This window comes from Phaenicophaeus curvirostris, chromosome 8 (assembly GCF_032191515.1).
Source record: "Phaenicophaeus curvirostris isolate KB17595 chromosome 8, BPBGC_Pcur_1.0, whole genome shotgun sequence".
Lineage (NCBI taxonomy): Eukaryota > Metazoa > Chordata > Aves > Cuculiformes > Cuculidae > Phaenicophaeus > Phaenicophaeus curvirostris.
Genome location: NC_091399.1, coordinates 36,400,668 through 36,417,553, shown reverse-complemented (window position 1 = coordinate 36,417,553; position 16,886 = coordinate 36,400,668). Strand labels below are relative to the sequence as shown.

The following is a 16,886-nucleotide window of genomic DNA, read 5'->3' as shown; positions in this document are numbered from 1 at the left end:
ACTGCTGAGCAGGGCTGGAAAGGCAAGTGTCTTGGAGCCCCCGTGGGCAGTAGGTGCGTGGCCAGCCCTGGTGGGATGGTGCCCAGCGGGATGACACAGGCCAAGGCCCCGCTGGGAATGCTGCCTGTGCCCACGGGGTGTATTGGGGAACGGAGCGCGGCGCTGCCGACTGCCGCTCCTTCTCCTGTGCTCTTCTGTTCCCACAGCTTGGCAGTGGCGGTGAATTTGGGTGACTGAAATGTCGTGCGCTTTGCAGTGTGCTGGTCGCTGCCCCTTTGCCTTGAACACAAGTCATCCTGACCTAGTGCTGTATCACGGGTGGTAACACAGGAAAGCCTACCTGGAGCTTATTGCATAGAGAAAAACTACTCTCTGAGGCATCTGAAAGGACTATTGCAAAGTCCAGGGGTGTTAACAAGACCATGGAAGCAATGTGTCGCTTTCCAACTCTCGTGTTGGAAAACACCAAGGATGGGAGTGGGTAGCTCTACAAGAGATTTGTTTGAAGAGGCATTTACAAATTGACAAAGGGGAAACGAATCCCAATAGCTATGAAAGAAACTTGAATTTACAGAAGTCCTTGTTTCTTCAGCGAGGAAAGCATCTATTTTTATCCAAATCTTGGACGAATATCCTTTGCTTTTACCAGATGGCCCCATGTCAGCATAAATATAACCAGTTTATCAGTACATCAGTAGAGCTCAGCGACGGTGAAACTCGAGTGTAACATCACGGACATGGAAAGCTTAGACCGGGCAGCAACCTTTTGTTTGCAGTTGCAGCAAACTGCAGGCCATGTGCAGCCCAGGGCGTGAGGCACTGGGTGGGTGACTCGTTCAGGAGGGGTGGCGAGCGCTTTCCTTCAGCAAGTCTCCAAAAAACCCCACCCTGTGCCGTCTATCCTTGTGCCTGAGAAGTGTTTTTTCATTCAGCATGTTCCCGCCAGTTGTGTTTTCCATTCCGCTGCCTACAAAGAATGTTCCTCTCAAGCTGCGTAGCGTGATGGAGGACAGCTGGGCCCTCCTTTGATTACACTGTAGCCAGTGTTTTGATTAATATAATGTGTTTTATTTCCTTGGAACACTTCCTGTTCTTGCAGTTGAATGAAAAAGATAAGTCCTGGGTCAAGTGTGGAAAAATAAATGTTCATTCAGAGGCTGAATTTTAGCAAACCAAATACTGCAGACAGTAAAAAAAAAAAAAAATAGCATTCTGTACTGTGATTTGGCTAACCTTGCAGAGTAAGATTACTGGTGGGGTTTGGTGATTTTTTTTAATGTAGATGAGTCTTGCTTTAGGCTATAAAATTATTGCGGTGACCGTGCTTTGGACAAGGGAGGCTTCTCAGTGACTCTGGAATTCTAGATTTTTATCCTCTGTAGAGGAGATGATTCCTATAGCCATCTATTTAGCATGAGTTCATAAGCGATTCTAAATTTATAGTCCAGCCTTTCTCACACCGTTTTCTATTGACAGTACAAATTTCTGGACTGAAACACACTTTGGTAATAGATCATCACTGAGGATACACTGCAAAAATCAAGAGGCCTGTAGAAAAATCAGAAGTTCTTAGTAGCACAGAAAATAAAATACACTAAAGGTGTTTTTCATGAGTTGCATATAGATGAGGTCCAACACAAAAAAAACCAAAACCATGCTGTTCTTGAAACTCTAACAAAGTAAGAAAACCAACTCTGCCCACCTTCCAGCAGTTCCCTTCTGAGCTCACACGCAGCTGCATCCGGTGCTGCCACTGCCCAGGGCAGTCCCACAGACTGTTTCCTGGAACTGTTGAGAATATCTATCAGTTTTGCTTTCGTATCTTCTACTGACAAAATACAGGTTCCTTTGAGCACTGACTGGATCTTTGGGAAGAGGCAGCCAGGTCTGGGGAGTAGCGGGGGTGCTCAAGCACAGTGATGTTGTTATTAGCTAAAAACTGCTTCACAGACAAAGCGTTGGGGGCTGGCACATTGCCTTGTTAACTTGCTGCTCAGTCTCGCACACCAACATTTTCCAACCTAGGGCAAGAAAATGTCTCTATTTGAACACACACACACACACACACACACACACACACACTCGTCCTCAGTGAAGCGATGAAGCTGAGCCTTGTCTCCCTGTGAGGGGCTACAACATATTCTATAACCACTTCTGTCTCTCCCTTCGCACTCTTGGTTTCTGAGCTACAGAGTTAGTGTCAAGTTTTTTGGGTTGGACCTTGTATATACTACATTATAATAAGATCGTTAAAAAACCTAAGTACTTCAGAATGAGGTTAGAGACTTCTAGGGCTTTTCCTGTAAATAAATTCATTTGTATTGGAAAATGTTTAAACACAGTGAGAAACGTAGGGCATGCTCTCACCTTGTGTATCTTCTTGTCTCTGCAGCAGCAATTTGTCATCCACCCACGCTGACAGCAGAAGGAACACTCATCCTATTTTGCGTCATAGTTTTAAGATTTTTATTGTCTGGAGTTTATAGGATTCACATTAACATTTTTGCATCCAACAGATTATTTAGAATTGCAATGCCAAACATTTCACTTGTTTTTACAATCACCTGTTTCCTTTTTCCCTTGCCTCTGAACCTTAGCACACGTCTTCAAAAATTAGGATGCGCTGTACACTAATCAGTTATTTTTAAAGCACTTTAAATCTTCCATTTCTCTAAGATAGAATTTTTGTAACAGTGCCCAACACCTCTTACTTTCTGCTTTTCCCTCTCCAAACACAAAAGTCAGATCTAGTCATCTCTGATGCATATCGTAATTTTTTTATTTCATATATACATTCTTAACAAAGCACCAAAGCCAAATGCTTTTGTTTTCCCACACTGCAGTCAGCTCCAAGTACAAAGTAACTGTTATAAGATCACCATGGAGTTCCAAATCCACCCAAACAGATATGCAGATTAGAGGGCTTTACTCTTAGAAGTACAAAATTATTTTAATTACTCTACACCCCCTTGCTCTGAAGTATTAATCACACCTATTTACACATTGCCCATTTAACACCTATGCAACAAGATGTAAATTAGACGATTAAAACATTTATATAAAGGTTCGGTTCCTCCCAATACACTAAACAAGGCTGTGAGACCCTTTTCTTGTGCTTCGAGTTGTGCTGAGCAGAATAGAACTGGGTAAGGAGAACAGCACCAGTAAACCACACCAGTTACCCAGAGACTAAATATGAAGTATTACTTCCCAAGTTACAAAAATACACAACTTCTGATGAAATTTTCTAGTTAATATATTTACTCCAGAATATGAATACAAATAACTTTTATTAAAAAAAAAAAAAGAAAAGCTAATAATACAATAGCCGTGTCTGAGAACTAGAGTTGTGTTAAAACCACTAGTGGGGACTGTAGGCATCATTTAGGAACTATACAAATCTGTATTCCTAAAAGGTAATATCACTATTCTCCAGCATAAAAGTTATTATGTGAGTTGTGTTCTATGTTGTGGTTTGTTAGTTCAAGTTGAGCCACTTACACCAAAAATGCCAGAAACATGATCTGGTAGCATCAAAAACAAACAGCGGTTTCTTCCAGGTAGTTTGGATGCAAATCAGACCAGCAAGCGTATGCAAATCCACAGTATTTACAGTCAAAATAAAGCATCACTCTACAATTTTCTTATAAAACAGTAGATAAGGAGTTGATGTAGATGACGATGATGGAGAAAGAGAATTCAGAAAGTCCCTTTCCTCTGTAACCTTCACTTCAGAGTCATCAAAAAGCAACCACTTCCCCTCATATTCTTTCAGGCTCTGCAGTGCATACAGAGCTTTGTTTTCTAGTCCACTGGAAGCAACACAGGTTTGCTCACTGTGTTCTGTGCTGCACTCTGTGCTTCCGTTACTACTGCAAGACTCAGGATTTCTGTTTTCAGTGACTACGTTAAGAAACTTCTCAGGGTTAGCTGGTTTGTTGTTGTACAGGTCACAGTCAGGCTTGCTCTTCTGACCCCCAAGAAGTCCAACAGCTTCCATGTTCTTTTTGTTTAGAACTTTACCTGGCTGCACATTTCCATTGACTCTAAAAGAGACTTCACCATCATCATAGTCTTCAGAAACAGCCCTTGCCTCCTCCTCATTCAGTGGTTCTGGTTTAATCATTTCATGCATTTGGTCAGTGATGAAGTTTCTTGTATCTAACTCCAGGCTCTGAAGATCTGCAATTTTGACGGAAGCCGTGTAGTGTCCACTGCTAATTGTGATGCCGCTGTGCATCACCACTGCAAATAATCCATACGTGTCGTTGGTCGGCTTTGTGCTCCACTCTTCTAGTGACAGTTTGAGAGGCGTCAGTAAGGGAGTGTTTATCTTGGACAGCCCACCGTAGCAGTCAAACCTTTGGAAGAAAGATAAAAGTTAGGCCTCGTGCCACAACAGCTCACAATAAACCCTGCCACAGACAGCCCATAGATTGTTTCTATATTCTTTTCCATCTATTAAAAAGACAGGGGTGGTCTGACTGAGAGAAGGCACTTACTTTTCAAAATGCTTCTCCTGAGCATCTGTCCCAGGCACCCCTGTTCAACAGACACTTTTACCGGTATGTGTAGCATTAAACCTTACAGCCTAAGAACTATGCATTCCAGCTGTTTAAGAAATTCCCTTTTTCTGAAGTTAAATTTTAACTAGTGATGGTAGGAGTTATCCTGGTTGTTCAGTTACCACTCATGCTTCTATGCATGAATACTTGCACTTCTTCCCAGACACCATTCCTCTTTCCTGACTGAAAAAAAATCTGCAACATCCAGGGCTGAAGGAAGCAGGGCCGACTGGGTTTTTCTTCCAAACTTCTGAGTAATTTACTAAATAGAGGAATGCAATTTTTTTTTTCCTTTAATTAGCATTAGTGTCACTCAGAAAAATTGGGGGGGTTGTGGCAATAATGTTTCTCAGATCATCTTGGCACAGTGCAGCGCGCTGCCAGTGGTACACAATGGATATGCAAGGGTGAATAAGTTACTAACAATGCCTTATTACTAGGGATTCTCGTTGATTGTCCTACATTACTCAGTTTCTTTAAACAATTATCTAGCTGTTTTACTTAGGAAAATCATCCTAATATTTAGAATTTTGTTCATAGTGCACAAATTTACAACGAGAAACGTTTAAGTCCCTTCATTACAATAAGGGTCTTCTAAACAGTCTGAAAAGAAAGTAAGTGTTGGGAGTTTATTAGCCCTTTTACATTACTGTGCATCAGCCTCCTTGATTAATTCCATTCTTAAATGAGTTGCATATTGCATCAGCCTAATTTAATTAAGCACTTCAACAATAGGTTAATATATCCCAGTAGATTTCCGTGATGATTCAGTCTTGCTTAGCTGTTAGGATGTTGCAGGGAAAGATACAGGGGAGTAAAGACAAACCCCTGCAAAACTGAGGTTCTAAAGAGCTGACTACTATTACTCAACTTGCATTTTAGCATAAGACAGAGTAACTGTCTTTAACCCAAGGAAGCTATAGATGCGCCATACCAATGTAAGCGTAACTGCAGTAACTGAATATTTCTTTTACTGGGTTTAAATTCTAATTCTGCTGTACTTCTAAACATTTCACTCATGCTCACAGCCATAAACCCTTATAAAGATAAATACATTCACACACACACAGATGTCCTCGGGCACTCAAGTCAAACTGAAATCTCATTTGAGACCTAAGCTGACTGTAAATATTTGAATAAACCAGAGGAAACACAAAAGAGAATACAATCAGAAATAATAAAACTTCAGTCTTCTGAAAATCCCTATTATTAGTAGCCAGAAAGAGATTTTCAGAAGAGAATCAAGAAACAGGAAACTGCTTGCTGATACTCTAGATCAGAAATCCAGTTCCATTCAAGCACACCATGACAATCATATTAACACAAAACATTAAAAAAAACAGGCTCTACCTTTCTTCTGAATGAGATCCAGCATCAGAAAGAGTTGGAGAGGAGGAAATAAGAGAGGAAATCTTTTCCTATTAGCTTTTTGTTCTTCTTAATGATAAGAATCTGAAGATAGAAAAATTGCATGCCAAGTACTCTGCCTCCCCTGACCAATGCACAGTTCATACACAGCAAACCATTTCTGCAGCTGCATCGTTTGAGGCCATCACTTAGTGGAACCTCGCTGTACTGAATCAACACCTCATGTTATTATACGCTCTTAAAGCCTCAAGCTATTTTTCTGCAATGCCTTTAAGGATGTGAAATAAGGATTTCTAGTAGCATAAGCACTGCTGTCATTAATTAGCAAATGCGACTATGACAAAAGCTGAACTAAGTCTTTAAAAAAAAAAACACAAAAAAACAACCAAACAGACCTGCTCTTACCTGATACCATTTCACAGGACAAAACTCATTTCCTCACAAACTGTTAAATTTATACAGTGGAAATGCTTAGTTCAACATGACCATTTACACATTTCTTAGTAGCCTCCTGCTCTGAGCATACATGGCCTGGCATTTTCTCCCTCACACACACTTGCCAAAGAGAATTACTCAGCCCTGGGCAAAGAGATTTTCACACTGGCCAATTTGAAAAACAAATCACAAACCCAAAATTGCTTTGCAAGTCAGCATCGAGAACAGATACAGCAAATCCCCACTACCTGTAAACATTTAAATATTTACACTACAATTCCCTTCTGCTTCATTTCTCTTCATTTATTTAACACTCAGTCGTCAGAAAACTCTGTAGAGCACAACTGAGAAGCAGACAAGATTTCAATATTTTTATTGGAGCTACACAAGTTGTATTAAGCTTCTTAATTTAAAAATCGTAAGTTCAAGGCCAGCAAAATAGTGTTATTACTTCTAGTGCAAACCACTGCACTCTCACAGATTAGAGTTTACATAAGTCAATTGGGGGGGAAGTTCCATCAAAGCCCATTATTCATAAATACACAAATAATAAATATTCAATTAAATAAAATAATTTAAAAATAATTATTCAAGAGTTGGACTCGATCTTTGTGGGTTCCTTCCAACTCAGGACATTCTGTGATTCTATAAAAATCACTGCAAGAGTGACTCTGGATAGTATCACTACCAAAGTAGTGCTTTGCTTTATGAGCCTCAGCTCTTCCCCATTTGATTTGCAGCTGTGCTTTATTACTCCAGATCCAGATGTTTAGAAATTACATGGTTTTGTCCAAGATAAAACACTCATGCCAAGAACTGACTCCTGTTCTGCATCCCATTCTTCCACTCTTAATTCCATAATCTCTGGCTGCTAGCACTTGGCAGAAAACGTATGACATGATGCAGAGGAGACATGAGGAACATCACAAGAGACTGGACTCAGTCTGACCCAGATACAGGTCCAAGTATTTTGGAGCGAGAAGTTGAAGATTTCCAGGACAGAAGAAGAGGTAGGTGATTCAGGACACGGCTGGTTAACCTGCAAGTGCTTCCTCATAGAAACAGAAAAGTAGCAAATGTAGGAGCAAACTGAAGGTTATATTTAGGTTTCCTTTCAGGTGGATATCTTGGGTTGTTTTTTTTTTTAATAGCCTATAATCATACCACAAAGCATCAAGCGCTACTCAGCAACAGCATCATGATTTTTAAGAAGTGTGCATCTTTTTCCCTGCTGTGTTGTGACAGTCACATAGCGCGTAGAACAATGAAAAGACCATTTGTGTGTTATGATCCTAGACTTGTTTGAAGATAAGTTAGCAGACACTACAGAGGAAGTTTAATTTCTACTTTGTCAGAAATCTAGTTGCTCCTAAAAACAAATGCTAAATCCAGGCAGAGTGAAAATTATAGTTTTATCAATCTTGGCAAAATACCTATAAAAGTATCGGGATATAGTCCTTGACACTGGTTACTTCACAAATCTTATTTCTATTGACCAATTATCAGCACAGATGCTTACAGAGCATCCTCTGACAAACCACGTGTCAGCTGATACTTGGCACCTGTAAACTGCCAAAGGTCCTACATGCACCAAGTTCTAAATACTGGTGACACAAATATTATAAACTAAATTCTGTAAAAGATTTCATGCTTTCTGCTGGCAAGGTGGCTCTGAAGATCTAAGGCCACCCAAGAGGGAAACGCAAAGCACAGGGAGCTTGGGTGGATAAAAGGCCGAACTAGTTTGTGCCTAAATAACTTGCTGCACATCACGAAGTGGCTCAGTGTTACATCTGGAAGCTACGCCCAGCTGTCAGGTTACAGCACACAGGCTGTAGCAGAGTGAGTCTCTAGAACAGACGGCAGCTCGGGGGTGTTGAAACCAACACAAGTCCATCTACATTTGCTGCATCCAGCCCAGTTAATGCAGATGGCAGAAGTTACGTTGTTGTGAGTACTAGAAGTTGAAAATACAGGCCAAGTCTGCAATTGTTACTAAACTTGTACAGTCACTCTCAAAAACATAATTAATGGTCTAACAACTTCCTGAAGGATCTGGGGGAATATTTTGTAGTTTCTTAGGAGTTTTCCCCTGATGAAGCTTTCTGTCTTTTTTCATTATTTGAAACTCAGTGGAGAAAATTTACTGCAAAACACTGTAGACAAACTGTCACAGCATTGTTTCGCATCTGTGCTGTAGGGATAGGGTTTCTTTTTTTTTTCTCCCAAAGAAAATCCCTAAATTTGTAAGTATGGAGAAAAAAAGGTAAAAGACACTCTCCTGAGATTGTCTTTCAAAAAATAAGGATTTCTACAGTATATAACATCAGACTGCTCAGCAGCTGAACATCAATGGCATTGGTATTACTGTATTTATAAAGAATGTAATTTTCTGTAACGTGTGTTAGCTCTTTAAAATGTTTATCTCCTGCGTATTTTTCCTGAATTTTAGTACTCCCATTCAGTTGGGGACCAAAGTACTGCTAACTATGACCATAAAATTCAGATGTCTTCATTGCTTGTTCTGCTAATGTGCTTACACCTGCCTCTAAACTCAGACAAACAGGTGATATAAAGTTCTAAGAAACATCAGGATTATTAGGCTGTTGTAAAAAACAGATAAAACAGTTCTTGTTCAGAAGTCTCCTGAAAGTGTGTTTTCCTGGACGTAATTTCTGCCACTAATTCTAACGGTTGAAAGACTTTATGAAATTAGGGGCTGCATCCCACTGGTTAAGTTAATTTCAAATCTAGAAATCTGCTTTTGCTTTTGGAAAAGTTAAAAACACTTTAATCTCTTCCAAGAAGATTTTCCTTCCAAGAGCACACTGATTTGTAATAGAGTCAATCTGCATACTCACTCTAGGCCACTAGCAGCAAAGCACTTCAAATGAATTGTTATAACTTCAGGCATTTTATCGAATAAAAGGCTGCGTTCTGCTTCTGTGTAATGATGGCAGTTTTCACAGAAATATTTATCCTCTCCCACAATCCTTTCCACAGATGCAAACTGTGAAATTGCCCATTTCAGAGTCTTCATTTCTGTTTTTGGCTCTGGAGAAACTGTAAGAGAGAAGCATCACATACACAGAGATGCCATTATTTACATTTCCAATGCATCCCACCAGAATAACAACAAAACAAAATACATCACTTTAAGACAAATTCAAAAACTACAATTGACACAGTAAAGAACACTCAGTATGTATGAAGCAGAAAACACATTCAGAACTTTGAATCATTTCAGGAAGTGATGCAAATATAACTTGATGGATATTATTACTTAAAATCTATGTTTTTCCCAGAGCTTGTCTCCAGGTCACACATAGTAATTCTGTTGCCATGTCTGGACACTGGGTGCCAGTATGCGAGACCAGATTTTCAGTCATTAAGGCAAATCTCCAAAATAACCAGAACATTCCCTTTCCATTTTTCCTCTCAGGACAGCGTCATTTTGGTGCCGACAAGCTCACCCACACAGTCAGTAGCATTTCACACAGGAACACCACAACATGCACTTTACTCTGAAGTCCTTCAGCCAAACGGAGAGGGCAAAGATAGTTAAAAGCAGTTAAAAGTCTGGATTAAGTCCATGGGAACCAAAATTAATTTCTTTAAAAGTCTGGATTTTGAAATGTATTGTTGCTGTGATTACTTTTGAAAACAGCTAAAAAGTAAGTATAGGTCAGTAAAATTTGTGAGATACCAGAGAATAACATTTACAAATATAGAACAAATCATTACGGCAATCACAGTGTAAAACGGAGCAAAAAAAAAAAAAAACAAAACTTCTTTATAGTAAATTAACAAAGATCTGGTTTCTCATTTATTTTATTTTTGAGAATAAATGCATGTATTTCTTCTAAAATGAAGAAAAGGCAGAATTTCTTATCCAGGAAGAAATGGAAGACCCATGTCAAAGAAAATACCTATTTATAAGCTGGAAAACATGTACATAAATGAAGGATTGTAGGCAGATTATGCTGCATGTTAGGATCTGAAACAATCTGAATACTGTCTACAGTATCAGCGCTGTGTCCAAAGTCTAAATTCAATCAGAAAAGATAACAGAAGAGCCTCTAATTGTAACCAGCAGGAACAGGAGCAACATTCCTCAACAGCCATGGCACTATCCTTCCTCCATGTCTGGCTGAAGCAGAAACATCACAACCCTTGCCGATAATTACTTACTTTCAGAACTCTCTTCAGTTTTAGAAAGCTCATCTTCTTGCACTGGAACACTGATGTCCTGAAAGTCTTCTCTTCTTTCTGTGAAGCACTCACACTCCAAGCACCTTGTTCTCAGTACCAACTGGCCCTGGAAGAGCTTCTCCACTAGTTCAAAAACAGCCAGCTCTGCGCCTAGAAAGGGTATACGCCACATCACTTATTGAGATACATTGTACTCAAAAGACACTACAAAACTTGGCTATCCCTCACAGAAAATTAACGTGTAACAGACATGGCCTTTTAGAGATTCCAGATAGGAATAATAATAATGATACACCAAAGACAAAACAAAAACAACCCCCCGAAAGAAATTGCTGCTTGATCACAAGCAATTTTCACAATATCATCTACTTGTAACTAAACAGGGAGCCTCCTTCTCTTGGCCCTCAAAATTTAAGCTGTTTAAGACATAGGTTCTTGTTTTATATGTGAAGTGTGACATTCCTGAAAATTCATGTTTTTCATCAATGCACTGCCCTCTCAAGACGGCCTGTCAGCCATGAGGAGCACCACTCCTGCATTTTTGCCCAGTCTCTATTCCCAGTCCTCTCCTCCAATACTTTCTGAACTTGTTGGCCAATTTTGCTCAAATATGCTAAAGAAACGGAGTCCTCAAAAGATTCTGCATTCCTTCAATCTTTATAAAAAAAATGGTGGTAGGATCAGAAAGAAAGTTCCAAATTAGTAATCACCAAATTCATGCCTGGGCCCTTCCCTCAGCAGTTATCTTGTTTCCTTGACACCAACAAATCCACACCTGCCAGCCAATTAGCATATGTAATACATCCAGTGTTTTTCCTAGTTCTTGGGAAGGCTGGAAATACGGAAGAACTAAAGAATAGGGAGGGAAGGAGAGAATATTGTTTGTAAAGACTGAAGACGCAAAGCCACAGCCAATGGGGTCTGATTCCATTTACTCCTTACAGCAACCTTCCTTTACATCTTGAATCCTCTGCTATTTCTATGGATGACAAAAATTAGTGATAATACAAACCTGGTAATAGTCTGGGTTTGGTTTTTTTATGTTGTACAACTACTACATCATGTTAGACAAATACCCCTTAAGATCTAACCTAAACAAGTCAAGTTATAAAAACATTACAAACATGTATAAATTCTCTTTCCTAAAAATCTCAATTCCTGACAATGTGATGTACTCGCAGAGCTCTGCTGGCTACACAGTCCAAAGGCTCACCTCTCAGGCACAGCAATTTCCTCATCATACTAATTTTAAGCCCATACACTTGTTTACCAACCTTCCTTTTTTGTTTCTTTTTCAGTTCCTTTTCTGCTATGGCTTTCCACAGGAGATGCTGGTTCACGATATTCTTCTTTAATACTGGTACCATTTTCATACTTTACAGATGACTCTTCAAGCTCACAGTCATCATATTCTTTCCCTGGGTCTTTGGATCCCAAGTTTGTAGTTAACTTTCCTAGACTATAAAATTTAGACAGAATACTAGGCTGTTTGCATGAAGATTTTAACCAGTTTAATTTAAGCCGTGACTTCTTCTGTGTTGGCTTTGCACTCTCATTTTCACTGGAACACTTGGCGACGGCATCAGTTTGATTTTCTAGCTTTTCTCCTGTTGCTTTCCTCTTTGACCTAGTTTGTCTTTGATTTTCTTCTGCAATCTGCTCTTTTGATACTTTGGATTTTTTCTTCGCATTGCCACCCTCAGCATCACTTTTTCTTTTCCCATTTCCTTTAGGTAGCTTGTCTTCAGTGCTCTCTCCAACGTGGCTACTTGGCACATTCTCCTCCTCCTCAGCAGGACTGCCAATTCCATTGCTCTCCGTATTTTGATTAAGTTTTTCCTCTAGTTTAGCTGTAGGCTCTTCCACGGGCAGTTTGTTCAGCTCTTCCTTCTTCAGCAGCTGACAGGTTTCTTGGATGTTACCCAGGATACACTGCAGAACTTCCTGGGCATCATGCTGCAAGTAGCCTTCATACATAGGGTTCAGCTCTCTATTAAAAAGTAAACGAGCAAGGCAATGAAGATTAGTTGTGCTTTACTGTCTGGCTAACAAGATTTGAGGTTTCAGCTGAGGAGTTTGGATACAAAATCAGGGGAGGATCCTTCCCAGGCCTAGAGAGAAGTCCCCCCTGCCATGAATAGCTGTGAGAAGGTAGCTACAGCCTTGTGTATTTAAACACACCTTCAACTGCACCCCAGTAGCAATCCTTCTCAGCTCAATAAGAATCCTTATGCACAGCTATATTCTGTTTTAAGTTCACAGCTGGAATAAACACTAAAATTTCACTCCCCATGACAACGCCCCAAATTTGAGACCATGTACCTCCCACAAGTCTCTAAAGGTGCACTGCCCTGTACCACAACCTCAAAACTCTGGATGAAAACTCTAACAATGTGTTAAAGACAATCTGTACCTAAGTGTATTGAGTAGCCTTCGTGGCTGAGTAGCAAGTTCATCTGTATATTTTTCTGGATTTAAGAGAAAGCTGGCTTGAAGCTGCTCAACTGAAAGAATCAATGAGTGCAAACTGCAGATGAGTTCGTAACTTGCCAGTGGGTCTTCTTTACAATTTCCCTGCAATAACAGTATAAAAAGAATAAAAATACTTGCAGTTCTGTCTGTAACAAGTGAAAACTTTTTCTCTCCTGCCTCACTTAGCTTTCTAACAGACATCTGACAGATTTTTTTTGTCTACTATGGGAAGCAGGTGAGTTTCAGAGAATACATTGCTCTTTTGACAGTGGAAAACAAATATAAAAGCCAGACTATTTTAAAACTCCAAACCACCTTTGCCCAAACTCCAATTACTATCGACTTAAAGTACTGTATCATAACGCCAGAAAGACAGCAATATACCTTCTCAAATTTCTTCTTTTAAGCTTAAGACTTGTGCTGACAAGTTTGCACACACACTGAACACTCAAGTTTGAACACAAGTTCAAAACAACTCGTATACATCTTTCCTTGAAATAGCACCATGGAAAAGAACACTGCAAAACTTGTTACAAACAGAAGAAATCACAGTTAAATTTTCATCATGCTGCCTGCACACAGCCTCACTCACACAACTGCAAACAAAGGAACACATAGTGAGATACATTACCTTTTCTGCTTTTTGCTCTCCTTCATCCTTCAAAGACTCTTTCTTCTTTGAAATGATATTATACAAATGTTTGACTCCAGTTTTAAAACCAGGGCAAAAATATAACACCTGAAAGCAACAGTTTAAAAAAGAGTGTAACTGGTAAAGCAAAAAGTTACTCAGCGTACACATCCACATCTATTACAAAGCTAGCTTTGCATCTCATAAAGCTGCTGCCCAGCACGCAAAGGTGCAGGATTATTCATAGCCCAGAGCATGGGAAGCGAAACATTAACCCAGTCAAAGCAACCTATGGCACACACGTTTTCTGCAGTATCATCCTCTTTTCCCTGCTGTCATTGGATTCCCTTCGCACTACCTCCAGACATCTATGCAATACCAAACTACAAATCTGATCCACTCGTGGCCCAAGCGCGATCTTACCTGCAGTATGCTGTTGAGGTAACAGGTGTTACCCAGGTTGTTCAAGCCTACAAAAGGCAACATGTTGTCTTTTTTCTCACAGCTAACAAGCGAGGGAGGCTGTGCCGCAGGAACAACCTGATCACTATTAAACAGAGAAAACAGCATGTAAGAGAGGCTTTTTGAAAGCGACTCCTCCTGGTATACAGGCACACCTCCCTCCTGGCCACCCACCGTCTCCGAGTTGGCTGATGGACTTAAAGACTAACATATGGAGATCACAATCACACCAAAGCATTTCTGAGAGCATCTGCACGGCTGCCCTGGGCACTCACAGACTGCTCAGCGCAGCCTACACAGGAACAGACAGCTTAACCAGAACAGGCAAAACTGCTGTTTGTTCCCATACATATTTTTCAAAAAATATCAGAAGAGCGATTTAAAGAACCAAAAAAGATCTCTATAAAATACTTATGTGTATGTTCTTTGCCCATTCCTAAGGCAGTGCTAAGAAAAACATAATCAAGAGAGATTTTCTATTGCTGTCCCCTGCGCTAGAGTCACATCATTTCATTTCTGGATGCAAGCCAACAGAAGAAAAACGGGAAAAAAAGAAAGAAGGTATCAATGAACCTGGCACGCTGTATGCTGTGGAAATTCATGGGACCAAACTGTAAAGTCTCCCGCAGATGCGAAACTGACCATGATTAAGGGATTTTTCCTGTTTAAATTTCCTCACCAGCTGCAAGGGAACGAGCTGATGCATTTGCTCAGGGCCTGAAACATCCCGACAGCGAGCAGCACGATCCGTTCTTTTACTTGCAGCCAAAATAAACTTTAAAAACCAGACTTTTTTATTAAAACTCACTCTGCAAAATCCTACTTTTTAACACATAACTCCGCTTGGAGCAACCACTTCAAATTAACTTCCAGCGAGCCAACTTCTTTAAGTTACTCAGAAGTTCACACCCGCCAGGGGTGTGTCCGGCCGTGGGGCGGCAAAAGCCACGCAGACGCGGTGCTCGGGGACGCGGGCTCGATGGCATTAAAGGTCTTTGCCAACCGAAACGGCTCCGCGCGGGACCCTTACGTACATCTCCGCACCGCCGGGCTCCGCGCTCCCGGGCTCATTTTCCTGGGATTCCGTGAAATCCAGGGCTCTTTTCGCTTCCTTCTTCTGGAAGAGCTTCAGCGAGAGCCGGTTCTTTTTGGCGGGGCTGCCCCTGGCGCCGTCGCTCGGCAGGACGCCGGGCATCCTCGCTGGCCGCCGGCGGGGCCGCTCGCCCCGCTCACACCTGCCGCACGGACACAAACGGGCGCCGTTCGCTCGCCGTGCGGGCAGCGCGGCCCCGCCGCCGCCCCCCCACCCCCGGCCCCCGCCGACCCCGACCCCCGCTCCCGTCCCCCCGGGGGTTCCCGCCCGCCGGGAGCGCGGCCGCCCCTCCTCACCGCCGCCGCGGGGCCCGCTGCGCGCCGCCGCCCGCCCGTCGCCATGGAGACCGCGGGGCGCCCCGGCGCCGCTCTCCCCGCCACGGGAAACTTGGCGCGTTTTCCGCGCCGCCAGGACCCGCGCCCTCACCCCTCCTCGCGCCGGGGCGCTCGCGGTCGCCCCGCTCAAACGCCGGAGCGGAAGAAGAGGCCGCCGCCGCCGCCGCCCGGACAGAAAAGCCATAGCGGCCGCCGCCGGGCCGCCTCCCGACGCCTCGCGGCGGCGGAGCGACGCCTCCCCGCGGGCTCGCGGCCGCGCCGGCCCCGCGCCTCCTCCGCCGCCGCCGTCAGGCAGCGCCGCAGGCAGCCCGAGGGGTCCTGCCTAGGCGCGCGCGGGCGCTGTTAACGGCCCGGCCGAAGGGCTCTAGCGCGCGCTGGGGAGGGGAGGCGGCTGGGCTGAACCACTCCGCGGAGACACCCCTCCGCCTCCACCCCCCCCAGTCCCCGGCGGATTGGTCCCGCCCTAGCCGCGCCCCCCCCCGCGCCTCCGCCAGTCACAGGGCGGGGGCGGGCGCAGCCAGAGCCAGCCGGGGTCGCGCGGGAAATGGCGCAGCGGGAGGCAGGCTGCGTCCCTACGCAGGCCCCCCTCGCCCCTAGGCCTCGGCCCTAGGCCTCAGCCCCACTACTCAGCCCTCCTCAGCTTCCCCCCCAGGCCTCAGTTTCCCCGTCTCAGCGCCCCCCCCCAGGCCTCGGTTTCCCCCTCCCAAGCCTCAGCCTCCCCCCCGGGCCTCAGTTCCTCCCCTCAGCCCCCTCCAGGCCTTTACCCCGACCCCTCCCCGAAGTCCCCCCAAGCCTCTAAACACGTAACGGGGCTGTATTACACGCTGTCAGGTTTTGTTTGCACTCGTAAACCAAGGATCGTGCTCGTACTCCTGTGGGATCTGTTCTACAGGGCTTTACTAGCGCAGCTATGACGGGCGCAGTAAATCAGTTTCCATTCAGGCAGTCGCGCTGCAGAAAACCCCGGTGGAGTGATGGGTGTGCTCGCATCGATGGTGTTTGGGAAAGTACTGCGGGTTATGCCACCCTGCTCTTTAAACTGGCCCCTAAGCGAAGGTTTGCTGACAGGGCTGTACCGGGAGAAACCTTTGTATGTAAACAATGTCAGAGTGACTCAGTCCAACCAGGGCTGGGAATAAATATGTTTGTTGTCTGTCATGTGTGTGCAGTAGTTACAGATTTGTTGCACAAGAGCCCCATTATGCAGAAAAATTAAGATTGTTCCCCCCCCCCCCCCAGGCTGACAATATGTTTTAAAGAAAAATCTTTGTAAATCATGGTACAGAAAGCTGGTGAAATACATTTCATTACAC

At 43.1% G+C, this 16,886-nt stretch overlaps 1 protein-coding gene across 1 annotated transcript; it reads right to left on the bottom strand.

Annotated features, from left to right (window-relative positions):
• Positions 1-2,394: 2,394 nt before the first annotated feature.
• Positions 2,395-15,896, bottom strand: USP1 (ubiquitin specific peptidase 1). The gene is made up of 9 exons (XM_069861869.1): positions 15,665-15,896; positions 15,180-15,380; positions 14,107-14,230; positions 13,684-13,791; positions 12,994-13,154; positions 11,855-12,570; positions 10,560-10,730; positions 9,230-9,431; positions 2,395-4,361 (listed from the first exon to the last, which is right to left on the bottom strand). The coding sequence occupies exons 2-9, from the start codon at positions 15,338-15,340 to the stop codon at positions 3,629-3,631; spliced, it is 2,376 nt and encodes a 791-aa protein (XP_069717970.1). The 5' UTR covers positions 15,341-15,380; positions 15,665-15,896; the 3' UTR covers positions 2,395-3,628.
• Positions 15,897-16,886: the final 990 nt, after the last annotated feature.